This window comes from Mustela erminea, chromosome 18 (assembly GCF_009829155.1).
Source record: "Mustela erminea isolate mMusErm1 chromosome 18, mMusErm1.Pri, whole genome shotgun sequence".
NCBI lineage: Eukaryota > Metazoa > Chordata > Mammalia > Carnivora > Mustelidae > Mustela > Mustela erminea.
This window is the reverse complement of record NC_045631.1, coordinates 39,276,712-39,295,373: the sequence shown is the minus strand read 5'-3', so window position 1 is coordinate 39,295,373 and position 18,662 is coordinate 39,276,712. Positions and strand designations below refer to the sequence as shown.

Here is an 18,662-nt window from a genome sequence, read left to right as displayed (position 1 = left end):
TTTCAGAATCTCGGCGAAGGACCATCTTCGAATACCATCGTGTGGAGCTGGACCCCAGCAAGGTCACCAGCACATCAGCCGTGGAGTTCACCCCAATGCCAAGTGAGTAGGGGTCGTCCCCGCTGAGGGAGGACATTCTACTGTCCTGGAAAGAGCTTCAGAGTCACACAATCTGGGTTCAATTCCCAGGCCCACCACTGACCCTTGTGTGGGTACGGCCACCTCATTTCTCCGGGCTGCCCTTTCTCATTTGTCACATGGGCCTCACATCACTTCCCTCCCAGAGCTAAGGTCAGGGTCAGAAGCTTGGCAGGTAGAGTTGAAGACATTGATGCCAGCGCTGACACTAGCTGGCATCCTGGGCGTGGTTGTACTTGAAACAGGGTACCTGTGGTGAATAACACACAATTAAAACCAGGAAAGGTGTATCCTTGAGGATTTTTCGACTGAGCCCCTAGGAAAGGTAATCTAGGAACCGAGTGAATCAATCCTTACATTTCTTTCTTTCTTTTTTTTTAAGATTTTATTTATTTATTTGCGAAAGAGAGAGAGGGAGCTCACACAAGTAGGGGAGAAGGGCAGAGAGAAGAGGGAAAAGCAGACTCCCCTCTGAGCAGGGAGCCCAAGATGCCAGGGCTCGATCCCGGGATCATGACCTGAGCAGAAGGCAGACTGAGCCTCCCAGGCACCCATGGGTCCTTACCTTTCTTGTCATGTGTTCCTTAGAGGAGCAGTAATGCCAGAGTTCACAGGCTGGAGGCAATAAAGCGATTTAGCCAGCAGTCCTCCAAGAACCACGGCTCCGGCCCTCCCCGGTGCACCACTCACCTACAGCTGAGGTCCATGACCAAGGCCCCAGCTGTTGCTGTGGACCCCACAGGATCGGGGTCAGGTGCCCTTTGGGATATGGTCAGGGCAGCGAGGGAAAGGAGGACAGCACTCTTGTTCTCACAGCCCGCACTTTTACTTTCTTCTTATTTTTTAAAGTTTATTTGTTTATTTAATTTCTGCAACCAGTGTGGGACCTCATGACCCTGAGATCAAGAGGCTCATGCCCTCCGGACTGAGCCAACCAGGCACCCCTGTTCTTGCATTTTTGAAAGAGACTTTGAATGTCCTCTCCTGTCTCACAGTACCTACCAGCTTCCCTCTGAGTCCATGGCCTTCTCCCTGCCTTCTGGGGTGTTTCTTGCCTTGCCTCCCCTGGCTTCCTCTTCCCTGGAGGTTCTGGAAGCCTGGAGGAGTGGAGAAAGAAGAAGGGGAGGAGGAAAGTTCTTGAACACTAGACCTGTCTCAGCAGGGCTCAGCAGGTGTCTCCCCCTGGGAGAGAGGAAGGACACAGACACCATGGGGTCACAGGACACAAACCCCTTGAAGGTCACAGCCCCACCCCCACCGCAGCTGCCCTCTGTCTTAGGCAGGAGAGACCTGGGGCCTGAGAAGCAGGGATTCCTCAAGGACTGCTGAGGGCAAACCTCCAGGCTCAGGACTTGAAGAAACTGCACTTAGGAGCAAGGACATCCAAGGGCAGATAACTGCCTGGGCGGAAGTGAAGCATCCTGAGAATCGTTTCTGGGACACTGTACATTTCAGCCACTTCCACCCCTCCAGTGAATTCGTAAGCATTTAATAGCTCGCGGGACATCTGAAATGCAGATGAGAAATAAAGGTCAGTGGGTTGTATACCTACCCCACAGAGGCTCCCAGGCCTTTTTCTTGTGGCCAGTTTGCCTAGAGCAATTGTCTGGAGCCCCGGAAGCCGGTTAACTTGGTTCCAAGAAAACTCTGCACCCCCCACCCCCAACCATGAAGGATTTCTCTCTTATCTTTGGGTGGTGGTGGTGGTGGGGTGCAGTTTACTTACCCAAGATTTGTCCAGAGGTTGTGGATGGCCTGTCTCCAAGCCATTGTACTCTGTGGCCAGTTCCTCCTGGTGTCTCTTCTGGAAGACACCATAAGAGGGTGGCATGGGCAGAGGGTGAGAGCTGGGGCAGGGAAGCTCAGGCTTTTGGCTAAGAGCTCAGGCTTTTGGCTCCCTCAGACCTCAGTTCAAGCCCAGACCACCACTCCTAACTCTGTGACTCTCTCTAAGCCTCAGTTTCTTCACCTGTAAAACGGGGATAACAAAATCACGCAGGCATGGATTCCACAAACATTGGTTAACTGCCTACCATCCATCTGTGATAGGGAGCTGTTCTGGGCCCTCTGGGTATAGAAGGGGACAAAACAGCTGGAGAGCTCCATTCTCTTGAAAGGACACAGTGCCACCTACAGCCCGTCCCTCTCACAGTGACTGAAGGTGACACACTGTAGCTACAGCAGCTTTTCTCCCACTCAGCCATGGCTGGTTCCCAGCCGCCATCTTGATGGGGTGGGGGGCATGACCGGCAAAGTGGCTCCCTCATTAATGGACTGCAGTAGAGTCCCGGGAAGACTCACAGAGTGAGGAAATGTGTGTGGTAGGTGTTGAACGAGTGGTCATTTTTCTGAGTCAGTTGTCTCCTCTTGCTGCTAGCTATGTGTTCTGTTCTGTTCAGCTGCCCATCACATGAGCCCTTCTCTTGCACACGCTTATTCAGGGTGAGGGCCTGGCTCTCCTTGGAATGAAATGCACAGGTCTGTGGCAGCTGCTTGCCACCCAGAGGTCTTTCTGGTTTTCTTCAGAGGAGCGCTCAATCTCAAGCGAACAATGCTTAAAATCCAGCCCCCACATCTCCTGCGCTCCGGCCCTCTCTGCTTCTGGGCTTGGCTGGTGCCACAGGGGTCCCCGCACCGTCCAGCAGCCTGCTCCCACTAACTCCTCTGCTCTCCGGCTCTGCGCTGCCCCAGGCCAGCCCCCAGCTGTCCCTCCCCCTCATTCCCATCACCCTCAGCTTGTCGACTCCATGCACCCCGTTAGTGTTCTGGTGGCCGCTGGGAACACCGCTGGAATATGCTCCTCCCCGGCCTCTGCGCTCAGGGGCTTTTCTGCTTCAACTCCTCCTCCTCCTCCTCCAGGCGGGCCTCCAGTCTTGCTTCCTCCCTGCTCTCAATCTCTGCCCAAACGACCTCTCCTCAGAGGCCTTTGCCAACCTCCCCAAATAGGACATCCCCCGCACTGTCACCCCGCCTCCCTGTTCTGCGCCCCTTGTTTTCCCAGCCTGCTGCTAGAAACCCTAGTGCAGACTTTGTTGTCTGGGTATTGTTGGGCATCTCTTGCGCTTAGCGGCAGGCTCTGTGCCAGGAGCGCGTCTGTCTGTCTTTCCCTATTCGTTACTGCAGCTTCCACAGCTGGGACGGTGCCTACCTGTGGCAGGTGCTCAATACATATCTGTTGAAAGACTGCATCAGGGTGCACAGTCGGTTAGGTGTCCCACTCTTGGTTTTGGCTCAGGTGATGATCTTGGGGTCCTGGGATCGATCGAGCCCCACATCAGGCTCTGCACTCAGCAGGGAGCCTGCTTGGGGATTCTCTCTCTCCCTTCCCTGCTCACGTGTGCGCTCGCGCGCTCTCTCTCTCTCCAACAAATAAATCTCTAAAAAGCAAAGAAGAATGAACGTGAGCATGAATGAATGAGTGGATGAATCCTGGTAGGTACGCTGAGGGGCATGAGTAAAGTCACAGTCAGCCACGGGCAGCGTTCACAGGACTCACCGCAGGGCCAGCCCACGTCACGTACAGACCCTCTCCCCGGGTCGCCTCATTTCATCCTCACTGCACGTCTGCCCAGCAGAGACCACCAGGATCCCTCTTTTCCACACGAGAAACTGAGACACAGCGAGATTCAGTAACTCCCCACGTGAGATGTAACCCGAGTGAGCAGAGAGACCCACATAGCCCCAGGGGTAGCTCACTTCCAAGTGGGGAGGGAGAAGAAAGGGATGGAATCAAGAAAGCCTGGTTGACCCCCCACAGACGCAGCGCTCAGGCTCCGCTGAGGTGAGTGAGGAGGTGGAGACAGACCAGGGGACGATTCTGGCCCCAGGCCTTCCACATGGATGGAAGGTGTGCTCCCAGCAAGCACTGGCGGGGGGCAAACCAGAACATCATAAACATCCTTTTCTGTGATTATAGCCAACAAAAGTGTATTCTAAACATTAAATTCAGGGTGCCTGGGTAGCTCAGTGGGTTAGGCATCTGACTTTGACTTCGTTTGTGGTCTCGGGTTCTTGGGATCGAGTCCCGCATGGGGCTCCTTGCTCAGCAGAGAGCCTGCTTCTCCCCTCTCCGCCCTGCACGTGCTCTCTCTCTCTCTAATAAATAAAGTAATGAATTTTTAAAAAAACATTAAACTTGTTGGAAGACTAGTTCTTGTTCCTGCCAGGAGAGGACATAGCAACCGTGTGACTCAGTAGCATTCATAGTTAACCCTACAACGGCAATCAGAGTGCAATATAAAGGTGTCAAGTCAACATGCTTTACGTCTTGAACATATACAGTGTTCTGTGTCAAACAGATCTCAGTTAAGACAAAGAATCCTTTTCCACCCTGTAATTGTGGGCAACAGCCCAGCAGTGTAAATTCCCAGGCTAGGTGAGATCCCTTTGTCCACGCTTCCAGGCCCCTGTGATTTTCCTTCCCAAGCCTCATCATGATGATAATGACATAGTTATGTTTGTTTGATGATCTATTTAGTGTCTGTCCACCCAGAGGACTATAAGGCCCAAGAAGGCAGGCACCAGGATTTACGGTGCAAACCCCAGTCCCAGCTCGGGGCCCAGCCCCCTGGGAACCAAAGGAGGAAGGAGGAAAGGGGAGGAGGGAGAAACAGACAGAAGAATCGGGGCTGGATGCGAGGGAGGGTGGCATCAATGACTTCCAGGGTCCCTGCTAGTCAGAGACTCCGAAACTCTGTAAAGGCCTGGCACTGAGGAGAGTTGTGCCTTTTGGAGGTCCGTGGAGGTCCACGGAGGGTCTGCGGCTTTCTCTTGCAGCCTGCCTGCAGCATCAGAGCTGTGACGCCTGCGTGTCCTCGGACCTGACCTTCAACTGCAGCTGGTGCCATGTCCTCCAGAGGTTTGTGCCCAGGCTGAGGCCCACGGGTGGACTGTGGAGGAGGGGCAGAGGGTGGCCTGGCCCCGACTCTCTGCCTCACTGCCACCATGAGAGTATCTCTAGCCAGTCAACTGTGCCCCCTGGGACGAGAATGTCACAGAAGTGAGTCCCTAAGGCCTGAGACCAATCAAGGTGACCTGCCGGGTCCCTATGGTGATGCTAGGTTTCCAGAAGACTATCCAGGGATCCCACCAACTGTAACTCCTCCTCACACCCCGGAAGAGTTGGCTCATCCTAGGGCAGGGCTTCTCGAGAACGATCCACAGCTGTGAGGATCCCAGACTCAGCTAGGGCTCTGGTTAAATATGCAGATTCCTGGGCCCCGGCCCAGGCCCTGCAGGATCAGGGTCTCTGGGAGGGACGCCCAGGAGCCTGAATTTCAACACAGTGCCTCATCTGCAAACAATTGTGGGACCTCCCAGCTCCAAAGTCCCATTGCCATTGGATGGGATCCCCCTGACCCCAAAACCCCTCCTGAAGATCTTTTGTCAGGCTGCAACGGAGTTTCCTGAAATTCGGGGCTATGGAAATTGCAGGCATCTGTGGAAGGTTAGGGCAGGCTACAAAGCTGTGTTTGCTTGGTTTTGGAAATAGGGAAAATTCCGGAAGAGATTTGGATTCAGGGATAAAGTTCTTAAATCCAACTCATCTTCCACTCCTTGTTCTGAAATCATTTCCTCACAGATTAGACTCAGAATCTGAGTCCTGTTCTCCTGTCCAAGATAAATAAATAGCAGGAAGGGGGAAAAAATGTCTCTGGGGACTGGGGCTCTCATGAGAGTGGGAAGCCCTGTGAACTCCGAGAGCCTCGGAGGCAGTCTTGAAAATTGCAAATTACAGAGTCTCTGCGCTCCACGCAGCTGTGGGGCACCTGTCAGCATTTCCTTTGCTCCTTTCAAACATCCTGGTGCAGAAATAGAAGCTGCCGCCCTCGCAGGCGGCCTGCCCAGCACAAGGCATAGCCCAGGCCAGGAGGAGAGGGGCTCCAGGGTGTTTTTCTTCCCATCAGCTGTGCTCTTACTCACTCTCTTGGGGCCTCAATTTATTTCCCCATAAAATGGGCTGTGTGGTGATGTGGCCCCGGGGAAAAGTGGGTGAGGAACATGCCATCATTTTAATTTCTCAACTACCCAAGAGCATTTTTGCAAAGTGTCCCGGGCCCCGTGCACAAAGGACATGGAGCCTCAGAGAGGATACCTAGGGCAGACCCCAGCTTGGTCCCTCCTGGTGTGTGGCTTTACAGCATGGTCCCCCTCTGGCCCTCTCAAGTTTGCGAGCCACTGTCTCAGCGTGGAGAGATAGCCCAGATGACCTCAAATGAGCCCTGGAATCCTGGGGCTGGCCGGCCACCACATGACTCAGCGTCCAACCGAAGCTGAGCCATGAGAACTTCAAAATGGGTCAGATGAAAGCAAAAGCCTCGCATGGACACATCCCCATTTAACACATACACCCAAACCCAGAGACCGTGACCGTTTAATGAGGGTTGGTCAGGTTGGGGGAGGCCAAGGCCTTAAGTGCAGACACGGCCTTTGCTGTGGTCATGTCAGCTCTGGGATGCAGCGAAGTCTTGTCCCCCAGTGCTCGTGGGCCTGGGCTCACCCCAGCATGGAGCCCTCCTTGCCAGCCATCTGGAGTCTTGGCATCCATTGAGAGCTGACCCCGGGTCCCCAAAGAGCCAGGAGGCAGGGCTGGTGCCGAGGGCCCAGCCACCAGGGACTCTCCCCCGCCACAGCTGCTTGCAATCACCCTGTGGGTTCTCAGCTTCCCCTTCCTCGCCACCCACTCTGCCTTCCGCAGCCTCCCAGAGCTTCCCCTCCTTGCGCTGGGGCTGGATCTGATTTAGACAATTTCACTTACCATGGCTGGTGTCTTCCTTTCATCCCACCTCACCCCCAACCATCACCCCCAACCCACTTCCTTAAGGGGTGACCTTAACTCCAGGATTTGGCCCAGGGAATGAGGGGCCATAATCCCTGCTTTTCAGGGTCACTGTGAGGGTCCCCTGAAACAGGACAGGAATAGCACATGGCTGGGGTGACCTTTGGCATTCAGGAGGCGCTCAATAGTGGCCATATCTCAGGCCCTTCTCTGCATCTGGGTTGGTTGGCTCAGGGCTTAGAATGTGGTGCCCTTAGACCTATATCAAAGTCTCAGCCCTTGAAAGAATCCTTTAGTTTGGCTTCAAAAGGAACTTCAGCTCCCAGCCCCTAACACACCCTTAATCCTCCGTGCCCCAAAGTAGTGGACACAGAGGACCTGAGAGTGGGGGAGTGGGGTTGGTTTAGTGCGTCCCCGCTCCCCCTGCTGCTCAGAGCCTGAGGGGGAGAAGCAGCTCAGAGCCCGAGGAGGCATCTTCAGAAGGAAGCACTGACAGTGCTCGGGAACCTTCTGCCTCACCAGGTCTTTGGCAGAGGGGTGGGCGGATGCTAGGGAAGAAAGTTAACTAACCATGAATCCTCTCTCAGCACTGGTGGCTCATGGGATGCTTCTTCCCATGCAGATGTCCCAGAGCTAGAGCAGGGCTCGCTGGTTTCCCCTGGCACCAGAGTGAAGAATGGAAATGGGAGCCTGATGCCATGGAGAACATTAACATTCTCTGGTTCATCCTCCTACCCCCACCCCTTCCCTAGGGATGCACTTGGCCTCTCCCAGCCCAGCGGAGCTGCACAGCGTCCTTTCCAGCGTCCTTTCCTGGGACACTGACCAGCCAGTTTTTTAAATTTCTCCTAGCCTCTGGCAAGACCCTCCTTCTTGCCCTTTACTGATCACACGGGAGGTACTGGCTAACTCTGTTGACGTCCACCGTCAGCCCAGCCTCTCCTTGTCAAGTTCAGGCCCGTCTGCAAAGAAGGAGGAGGACTGTCTATAATAAGGGAGGCTTTCCCAAGAAGACATTTGTGTGATTTCCCTGGTGCTCAGCAATTTCATAGCAGCCTAGAGCCAAGAGAATTTTAAAGTTTATTTGAGGTCATGCAGTCCATCTAATGCCCTATACACACACATCTGGGTAGATGTGGCCTTAGTCCTGGGGAGCTGGGTCCGAAGGAAGATAGAGATGACACAGACACCTTCCCTTCCTTTGGCGTAATTGGGGAAGAGGGGTCTGACTGCTGATCCCCCAGCTGCCTGGTGCTGAGGAGGGCACCTGCCCCGTGGTCTTGATCACCACAGCCCTGGGAGGTCGGGCCCCTCCTCACCATCGTCAGAGAGCTATTACTGACCGGGGGAAAGAAGGGGAGGGCTTCTCTGTCAGTCCTTCACACCTCTTACCTTTTGGTCCCCTTGCAGATGCTCCAGTGGTTTTGACCGCTACCGCCAGGAGTGGCTGGCCTACGGCTGTGCCCAGGAGGTGAGAAGCTTCAGCAAGCCAGTTTGTGGGGGACGGTAGGGCTGCCCTGCAGGCCCGTCCCCCAGGAGCTCTCCACAAGGTGTCTGTGGCTTTTGGCGGAATTCTTCCCTCCATCCAGGCCTTGCCCCTCAGACTGCCCTGAGCCAGTGAGGCCAGACTTGGGAGATTTTCGAGGGCTCTCTGGAGGCAAGCTTTTCTGGGAGGGAAAAGGATGGTTCCAGGCACCTCCCCTTTAGGATCCCATACAGGCTCCTTCTCGCTGCTGGAGTTTTCCAGAATGCTCCACACTTTGATTCTGGGTGGGGAGCATCCTATTCTTACACCTTATCCCGACCCAGACAGATCCATTTATCTGGGCGTCTCCCTTGTCCTCTCCACCCCTTCATGCCATGTGAGCCCTCCACAGCACACTGCCCACACTTACTCTGATTTCATCGGAACAGGCCCAGGAGCCAGGGGCTGGTCCCCCCGACCTGCTCAGAGCGGAAAACTGAGGCACAGAGAGATTTCATGATTTGACCTGCCCCGCGCAATGGGTGGGATACAGAAGTGCCAAGACCCCACATTTAAACATAAACCGCCTGCCCCAGGCCCCAGTCTGTGTGCTCACCACCTCCTCTGTTATTAGTAAGGCCGGAGGAGCTTCCTATGACCTGAAAACAAATCTTGTCCAGCAGCCCACTTGGGACGCTGGCTGTGGTGAACGTACGGATTTGCTTTATTTGTGTAAGATTGGCATCTCCGCTCCTTCCTCGAGGAAGAATTGGAAGCCGCAGTCAGCTAAATTGCCTTGTAAGATAGATCAGACACTTTCAGGATAAAGTGGAAGTTGTAAGTGCCCTCAGGGCCCGGCTTACCACCCTTGAGCCATGTACCGGCATCTGAAGATTTCTGGCCCCTGAGGGACAAGGGGTCCCCCTCCGCCCTCCCAAGTAAGGGCTCTTTTCTGCACGGCGGGCGGTGAGGCTTCTGTGCAGAGCGGTGCGGGGTCTGTCCTGCAGGCAGAGGGCAGGACGTGTGAGGACTTCCGGGACGATGGCCACTACTCGGCCTCCCCCAACAGCTCCTTCAGTCCCTTTGATGGAGACCTCACCACCACTTCCTCCTCACTCTTCATCGACAGCCTCACCACAGAAGGTAAGGCCTGAGCCAGGAGTGGGGAGCGGCTGGGGGAAGAAGCCCTGGGGAGGGGAAGGCCTGGGGCCCCAGCAACCATCCCTGACAGGGGTTGTCTCGGGGAAGAGGAATATCCCAACTTTCACGGAGGAGGGCCCCTGGGGAGAGGCAGAGCCAGGTGCTGGCCCACGTCGGGACAGTGGGATGGATTCGCTGTGGCGAGGGGAAGACAGACGTCCCAGCCCAGGGCCCGGAATGTCATATGGTCCGCCTCAGGTCACCTTAATAGCCATCCTCACAGAATCCGGGAGGTCTTAGCAGCCTTGTAGCTGTCCACTCACTCAGTCCACACACTCAGACGTGAGCGAAAGACTGCCTGATTTTCCTCCAACCGTGCTCAGCGGGAGGGGTGTCCCTCAGCCCGGCTTCCTGGCCCTGGGACCTGGTGTGGACAGAGGGTCGGAGTGGGGCAGCTGTGTTCAGGAGGGATGCTGATGCTCCATCCCCACCTCTCCAGGGTCTAGCTGCCCCCCCCCCCACACTCCCCGCAGGGACTTAGGCCATCCCAAGGCCTGGGGTTCTTGAAGTGCCAGAGGTCTGTCCACCCAGAGGTACTACATAGCATCTGGGGAAGCCCGGTGCAGGCCCTTCCCGGATTTTCCTGTCTCATCCTTCTTTAATACATCACTGCCAGGTGTTAGCCTTTTGCCCTCAGGCTCAGAAAGACATGGGCTTGTCCCGCCTCCATGGAGCCATGTACCTGCTTGGAAGGGGCAAATACAACAGAGGAAAGGAGAAGAGGAAAAGGCAAATGTTTTAAAATATTATTCAGCCACCATCCCATTTGGTAGCTGTGGAAACGGCCAACGGGTAACCAACGCCCGTAGGGGCGAAGTTGGTTACTCGGGGTTACCTGCAAAGTAAGTGGTGGAATATACTTTCCACGGTGCCCCCCTGCCTTTCTCACTGCAGCCTAAAGAACTGGAGAATGGACCCATGGGTCTGGCCAGAAGGAAGTCCTAGAGGAGGGAGCAAATAATAGGCGAGCTAACATTTTTTTTTTAAGATTTTATTTGTTTATTTGAGAGAGAGAACAACACAAGCAGGGTGAGGGACAGAGGGAGAAGCAGACTCCCTGCCAAGCAGAGAGCCCGACACAGGGGTTGATTCCTGGACCCCAGGATCATGACCTGAGCTGAAGGCAGTCACTTAACAACTGAGGCACCCAGGCGCGCTGTGAGCTAACATTCTGAGGGGCCTGACCATGGGCTAACGTTGTTCAGGCATCAACACTCACATGGTTCTCCTGACAACCCTGCATGCTGATTCTGTTATATCTCCATTTCTCAGAGAAGACACTAAGGTCTAGGGAGGTCAGTGACTTGCCCAAGGTCACACAGGCAGGAAGAGGTGGAGTCAGGTCTCATTTGGCTCAAAAGCGGAGATCTTGCCCCTTGACTGCTTTTCTTGGTGCTGAAAAAAAAAACACCTTAAAAAAAAAAGATTTTATTTATTTGTCAGATAGAGAACACAAGCAGGGGGAGCAGCAGGCAGAGGGAGAAGCTGACTCCCTGCTGAGTAGGGATCCTATGGGGACTCCTTCCCAGGACCCTGGGATCATGACCTGAGCAGAAGGCAGATGCTTAACCAACTGAGCCACCCAGACATTCCAGTGCTGAAAAAGAAAAAAAAAAGGTCTTTGTGGATTTGAGGGGCTGGAAAAAATAGCAAAGGGGTGAACAAGCAAGGCAGATTGGGTAGCACCCATTATTCTAAGATGGTCCAGGATTAACAGGGAGTGGGGTACGGTGCAGGTTTTGAGAGCATTTATTCTCAGATGAATTAAATGAAAAAGAATAAGGAAGAGACAGGAAGTGAGTAATCCAGTCCAGGAGTTAGAGTCTGTCCTGCATGGTCTATCTTGGGAGATGGGAACGAAGGGGAGACAGCCAAAGGGACCCACCCTGCCAGCGCAGAGCCGGAGAGCAGAGGAGTTAGTGGGAGCGGGCTGCTGGACGGTGCGGGGACCCCTCTGGCACCAGCCAAGCTCAGGAGCAGAGAAGGCTGGGTGCACAGGAGGTATGGGGGCTGGATTTCGTTGTGGTTTTTTTTTTGTGATTGAGCGCTCCTCCAAAGAGAACCAGAATGACCTCTGGGTGGCAAGCAGCGGCCACAAACCTGTGCATTTCATTCCAAGGAGAGCCAGGCCCTCACCCTGAATAAGTGTGTGCAAGAGAAGGGCTTATGTGATGGGCAGCTGAACAGAACAGAACACACCACTAGCAGCAAGAGGAGACAACTCAGGGACACCTGGATGGTCCAGTCAGTTAAGCATCTACCCTTCAGCTCAGGTCATGATCTCCAGTCCGGATCCTGGGATTGAGCCCCACAACAGGCTCCCTGCACAGCAGGGTGTCTGCTTTTCTCTCTCTCTCTTTCTCTCTCTCTGCCCCTCCCCACCCCTCATTCCCTATCCCTTTCTCACTCAAATAAACAAATTAAATCTTTAAAAAAACAAAGTGACAACTGACTCAGAAAAATGACCACTCAGTCAACACCTACTACATGCATTTCCTCACTGTGTGAGTCTTCCCGGGACTCTAGTGCAATTCACTGATGAGGGAGCCACTTTGCCTTCCATGCCGACCCCCCAGCAAAATGGCGGCTGGGAACCAGCCATGGCTGAGTGGGAGAAAAGCTGCTGTGGCCACAGCCCCCAACACAACCTGTGGGGAAGAGCCACAGGGAGGGTCAACCATAGGAACTGATTTAGGAAGCCACAGGACACACACCTTGCAGTGTAGACATCTTTCCTCCAAGTTGTGCACAGGTGAGGAGGGGGAGGTCTTCAAGCAGATCTGCACCTGGAACACAGGCCCCTCCTCAGCCCCTCCTAGCCTGCCGCACCCCTAGTCTCATCTCTCACCACCCCCTACTCACACCCTCTCCACCCTCCAGCTATACTGCCCTGCTTTTTATTCCCAACTGGCCAAATCCTTGCTGACTCAGGGCCTTTGCTCATGCTTTTTCCTCTGTCTAGAATCCTTTCCCCCTGCCCATGTCTCGCCTCCCCGTCCTGACACCCTTTATCTGGGTGAGGCCCCCAGTCAGAGCTTCATTACGCTGGGTTTTAATTGTCACTCCCTCTCCCCGACTTGTTAACTCCCTGAGGGCAGAGACCATGTTGAACCCCAGTGCCTACTCTCAGGGCTCAACTGCATAGTAAACATCCAATAAATATTGCTTGAATGAATGAACACGAGACTAGGAAAAGCTGGCTTGTTTGTGGACCTCCACCATGACACTGCTGTGTGACTTGAAGCAAGGCCCCTCCCCTCCCTGTGCTTTAGTTTCTTTGCCTTTAAAATGAAAGATTGGGGCACCTGGCTGGCTCAGTTGGTACAGCGTGAGACTCTTGATCTCAGGGTTGTGGGTTTGAGCTCCACATTGGGTATAGAGATTACTTAAAAATGAAGTCTTCAAAAAAAAACTTTTTTTAAATCCACATAAAATGTGGGGTTGGGGGCACCTGGGTGGCTCAGTGGGTTAAAGCCTCTGCTTTCGGCTCAGGTCGTGATCCCAGGGTCCTGGGATCAAGCCCCACATTGGGCACTCTGCTCAGCAGGGAACCTGCTTCCCGCCCCCCACCCTGCCCCTACCACCTGCCTCTCTACCTCCTTGTGATCTCTGCCTGTCAAATAAATAAATAAAATCTTTTAAAAAAAAATGTGGGGTTGGACTAAACCTCCCTAAAAATCCCATCTGAACCTAAAGTGACCAAGACCATAATGATTGCACTGATCTGACGCCTTCTCTCCTTCTCTTCAAAGATGACACCAAGCTGAATCCCTATGCAGGAGGAGAGGGTGAGTACAGAGCTTCCTGCTACTCTCTATCAGGTCTACAGCCTCTTAGAAACACCCCGCCCCTCAAGAGGGAGTAGCAGTCCCCTGGCCTCTTTGCTTTGGCTCTGATGTGGGGTCGGGAGGGGAGTGACAGCAGCCTGAGCTTTCCAGACCTCCCGCTGGGCTCCTGGGCCCCTGGCCCACTTAGATTGAAGGAACATGTCTACCTCTAGACATTTCTCATCAGCCAGACACCTCCCGGAGGTCTGTCTTGACTACTCACTGCCCTGAAAGGAGCGAGAGGAGGAAGGAAGAGCTGAGCTAGAGCAGGCATGGCAGTATGGGTCCTGTCACCGTTGGCCGCCCCTCTTGTCCCCCTGGGCCTCATCGTCAATGAGGGGTGGAGCACAGCTTCTCCCACATCGAGTTGCCTTGGATTCCTTGCCTGCATGGGCAACGGGTACACAAAACTTGTCCACCTCACTTTTTACAGGGCCCTGGAAATTGGGGTCCTTTGCTCCCAAAATTAAGTACAAGGATATTCTCTATCTGGTGACATGACATGTCCCACCTCCTCCCCTGCTCTTGGCCCTGGGTCAACTCGGGCTCTTGTGACACCACCGCACGGGGGAACTGGAAATGCCTTCCAAACTCCAGGGGCAGTGACATTGTTATCTTGGGTTCTCACAGCGGGGAGAGGCTACTGATGCAACATGGTGATCCAGTCTCCCCCCAGAGACAAAGCCATGACCGCTCTGTGGGCGGTGGGCGTGAGTGTGCATTGACCACGTTCCCCTCACTCTGCACCCCGTGCGCTCTTCAGCCCAAACCCTGACTATCAGATCACCCTGGTCTCTGCGGGCTGACTGCCAGGATCGGGGAGGCTAGCAGGGGGTGTGTCACCTCACCTGTTGGCAGGTAGGGGGCACTAACAGTGCACTCCAACTCCACACCCCCACCCGCCCTGGGACAGGGCAGAGGAGAGGGGATAGGGAGGACAGTGATGGGGATGTGTGTTTCAAGTCCCCACCTCCTGCTGATTCCTCTTCCACCCACGACACCTGTAGGAAAGGATTTGGCATTTCTTTTGCTTATGCGCTCATCAGTCTTTTCTACTCCATTATCTGCACATCCCTGTAGGGTAGGGAGAAGAGGCAAGTAGCCACCCCAGGTAATATGGGAATACCGGCTTGTCAGCAGCTGGCTGACTCTGTCCTTGAGCAAATCACTTCACCTGTCTGTATTTCCAGCCATCCAAGAGAGGGGCCGGACTAGATGACCTTCCAGCTTGATAGTCTATGGCAATAGTCAGCCTCCCCCGTGGAATGTATTTCAAATGCTCAGAATGTTCTCAGAGATTGCCTGCTGGTTTATTAGCCCTCACAGGACTAGGTTCACTCTTTTATTGAACTCCTACCATGGGGCCCGCCATCTTTTCTAAGAGCTAAGGACACAGAGATGAGTAAGAAGACACTGTCCTTGCCCTCCAGGAGGCCACAGTCTGGTAGCAGACAGTGACAGACAGGTGAATATATGGTCATTTTGTTATCAAAATAGCTGAGGTCATCTGAAACACCAGCCCTGGTCTTCAGCAGTTGACGTGAATGATCTGTTTTAACCCTTAGGGTTGTAATCATTAAGATTAGGTAATTATTATGGTAATCATTATGGTCCTTGTTCTACCGGAGTGGTACGTAATTCTCCCGAGGTCACACAGCTTATAAGCCATAGAACTTGAATTTCAATCAGGGAGGAATATTCAGATCCAAAACTCTTCACCATCACATAACCGATGAGAATTATCAAAAAGCGTTTAAGTGGCACGGGTGTTGGAGAGAACTTCTCTTTGATCCTTATTAGACATTTAGGCAACTTTTAAGTGATTTTGGTAAACCACCTGCGCCCCGCCCAGTGCAAGTGAATGCCACACTCACGATGTTACCCACTCCTGCCCCACCTTTAAACCTATGTCATAAGCCAGCCCGAAGTTTCTGCTGGTTTTCACCTCTGAGATTTTGCCAGAACCTAGGACTTCATGGCCCTCCCTTCCTGGTTCCCTGGTAGCCACTCCCTACCCTAACGGTCTCTCCACAGGCCTTCAGAACAACCTGTCCCCCAAGACCAAGGGCCCCCCCGTGCACCTGGGCACCATCGTGGGCATCGTGCTAGCGGTTCTCCTGGTGGCAGCCATTGTCCTGGCTGGGATTTACATCAACGGCCACCCCACCTCCAATGCCGCGCTCTTCTTCATCGAGGTCAGTGTAGGATTTGGGCCCAGCTCCGCTGTCTGCCTCCGCATCAGCATTTCCAAAGCCGTGGGGCACCTGCCCCTCCCCACCTCATCCCTCCTGAGGAACCATCTTTGACTCCATCCTTTGAGTCCCTAACCAACCCCCCCACCTCATTCTCCCCCAGGAGTGCTGCCCCCCTCCTGTCCTGCTGAACGCCCATCTGCCTTTTGCTCCCCTGTTGGTGAAACCAGAAGAGCCCCCAGAGGAAAGCAAGAGAAATCACTGGGGACTGTGCAGCCAGTCTTTAACGCTTTGTGGTCTCTCACCCCCCAATTCTAGGCTGGCTGCTTACTCCAAGCCATAGTGGAACAGAGGTCTCTGCCTCTTTGCCTTAGGTCAGAATCGACAAGACATAGTAATCATGAGTTGCTCTCTCTGGGAGCTTTCACTGAGGGTGCTAGGGTTTGGAATGTCTCGGAATTCAGAAGAGCCAGAGCCCCCTTTTCCCTGGGCCACAGGGCTCACGAGCTCCTGGTCCTGTCCTCTGCTCTCCGCTCCTCCCCAACTCTGCCTATGGTCCAGCCAGGCTGCCTCTGTAGGTCTCCCAGACAGGGATCACCCAGAGGTGCAGGGGGTCTCCTCCTCTTTGTTTAGAAGCCCCTGTTTCTTGTAAGCCCTAACCCATCAGCCTAAAGTTTTAGTCTCCCTGGGTATCACCGCCGGGGAACTGCAGATCCCCAGCCACACAAACACTGATGGGACAGGTCTGAAATGGGCCCGGGAAGGTGCATGTTTATAAGGTCCCCAGCTGTCTGCAGGGTCTACACTGTCTGAAGGGTTATCTTGGCAGTTCCAGAGCCTCCCAGATCATTCCCTCTCTCACCCACGGCCTCACTTTTTGCAGTCTCAGGAGTCCGCTAGGTACATCGCTAAAGGCTCTCACCTGTGTTCTGGAGTCCTTGCCGTGAGGGATAAAAGGACCTCTTCCTAGACTCCTTGGGCTCGCAGCAAGGCTCCCACCAGTGGAGAGATCACCGCCGGGGGGTCGGGGGGTCTTCTGGACAGGGGGGTTGAACTCCGCCTAGCTCACAGGAGGCCCCCAGCGCCCTTGAGAAGAGAGTCTCTGTGCTCAGCACTGTCCCTGGTGGGGGAGGGGCAGGTTGGGGGGGGTCCCAGGTGGGTGCGGGCACCCCCACTAACTCTGCATCATGCTCCCCGCCCCCAGCGGAGACCTCACCACTGGCCAGCAGTGAGATTCCGCAACCACCCCAACCACTCCACCTACACGGAGGTCGAGCCCTCGGGCCACGAGAAGGAGGGCTTCGTGGAGGCTGAGCAGTGCTGAGGGCACCGGGCCTCCCCTTGGAAGGATAGGAAAGAAGACCCGGGTCCCCAAAGAAGATCAGTGGAAGCGAAGCGGTGAAGTGACTTTTCTCGGCTTCCTCTGAACTTGCCCTGGCTGGGAAGATGGAGATGAGACCCTGGCTTCCGGGGCCAGAGCCCCAGTTTGCCCATTGCACACCACATACTGAAGCAAGGGGCCCGGAAAGCAACCCCATGAGGTGTTTAAGGGACAACAACCCAATCTCATCCTGTTTTGATGTGAGGGTCTCTCAATGGTCGCCCCCGGTGGTCCTGCCCCAGCGGCCCTTCCCACCTGAGGCACCTAACACCCCTCGGCAGGACACAGAGAGCAAGGCTCTAGGTTGGGGCCGCATCCCAGGGTCCATAGGCTCCAGAGCTGGTCCTCATGGCTATGGATTCAGTGTATATCGCCCCAGCCTCGGCGGCTCTGGAAGTCTGAAGACGTTCTGGCCATCTGCTAAACACAGGGACGGCTCTGTCTGGCATGTCGTCACTGGAGGAAAGCCAAATGCCAGGAGAGGAAAGAACTTGTTGGGGGAAAGTTGCATTTTTAGGCCTTACTCCCTAGAGTTACCCTTTCTGCTGAGAACCAGTCTTACGTGGAGCGTGTGTGCCACCCTCCGCCTCATGGGCTTTACCCCAACGGCGGCCCAGACTTGGCCTAGCCAGCCCTGCCGGGCACGGGTGCATCTCGGTGTGGGGCTCCAGACTCTGACGGCACGTGTCGAGTCCCTGGTATTCGCGGCCTGTCCTTCTGTCAGCGCCAGGAAGTACCTTCAAAGGCAGGGCCTACCAGACTAGTACCTTTTCTCCTCTGAGCTGGATTTTTATAGCCATTAAAGAGAAGAAACAGGGTGGTAGGAGGACTTCTAGAGACTTACTCCGCAGGGAACTTCCGCTGGATTCTGTCAAGGAGCAAAACTGCAGGAAGGGATGGGAACAGAGGAAGCTGGCGTGGGAAGGAGGGACTTTCTGTGGAAAACCTTGATCTGGAGAGTCGTTTCCAACCGCCCAGCTCTGCTGGAAGCTTTTGGAACAAAGCCTTTAGGCTCCCAAACTTCACCTGGTTCTAAGGGAATTCTGTCCCAGGGATGAGTTGGGGTTGCTTCTGAAGAGAATTTTAAAATTAAAATCTATAGCTCAACCTCATTCAGAGTAAAGAATATCAGCAGCAAATAAATGTTTAATCAATCCCCACTGAGTCACGCCCTTTTATGCACATCGCCGGAGATAACTGCAAAAGAAAGAAGTCAGTTTAAGGACCAGGTCTCCTGAGGTGGCGGGTAGGGAGTCCGCAAATAACCAGACACATCCAAACACTTGACCCATGGTTTTCCAGATGCTTCGTGGTTTATCGGCAGTGAAGGCACTATTGATAGTCTGCGTGGGAAACATGCTGGACCTTGGCTGTGTGTGTGTATTTTTTTTTTTTTTCATAAACCAGACAAGGAAGAGCTATGGGGAGAGTCAGAATGTGAGACACAGAAAAGAGCTCAGCCAGGAGAAGAGGGTTCTTTCCAAGCTTCTGAAGGACAGAAAGGTCTGTAACCGAGCTGTCTTAATGAGAGAAGAGCAGCCAGGCGCTGAAATGATCTGGGCTCCCAGCACTCCCGGCCGGCAGGAGGGTGATTTCTGCCCTTGCCTGAATAGCAAAGCGTCTGTGACCTCTATGGGTCGAAACTGGCCAGTGGGGCAGTTCCTGTTGTGGCCAAATGCAG

General features: G+C 54.2%; 1 protein-coding gene across 2 annotated transcripts in view; it reads left to right on the top strand.

The window, feature by feature from the left end:
• The window catches only part of PLXDC1 (plexin domain containing 1), a 55,696-nt gene extending 37,536 nt beyond the window's left edge, over positions 1 to 18,160 (top strand). For both annotated transcript variants that reach the window (XM_032321551.1, XM_032321552.1), the window contains 7 exons: positions 7 to 102; positions 4,915 to 4,996; positions 8,327 to 8,387; positions 9,389 to 9,524; positions 13,334 to 13,369; positions 15,443 to 15,603; positions 16,805 to 18,160. In XM_032321551.1, coding sequence (XP_032177442.1) covers positions 7 to 102; positions 4,915 to 4,996; positions 8,327 to 8,387; positions 9,389 to 9,524; positions 13,334 to 13,369; positions 15,443 to 15,603; positions 16,805 to 16,924 — 692 coding nt within the window. In that variant the 3' untranslated portion in view covers positions 16,925 to 18,160. The remainder of the gene's footprint in view (positions 1 to 6; positions 103 to 4,914; positions 4,997 to 8,326; positions 8,388 to 9,388; positions 9,525 to 13,333; positions 13,370 to 15,442; positions 15,604 to 16,804) is intronic.
• The last annotated feature ends 502 nt before the right edge of the window (positions 18,161 to 18,662 follow it).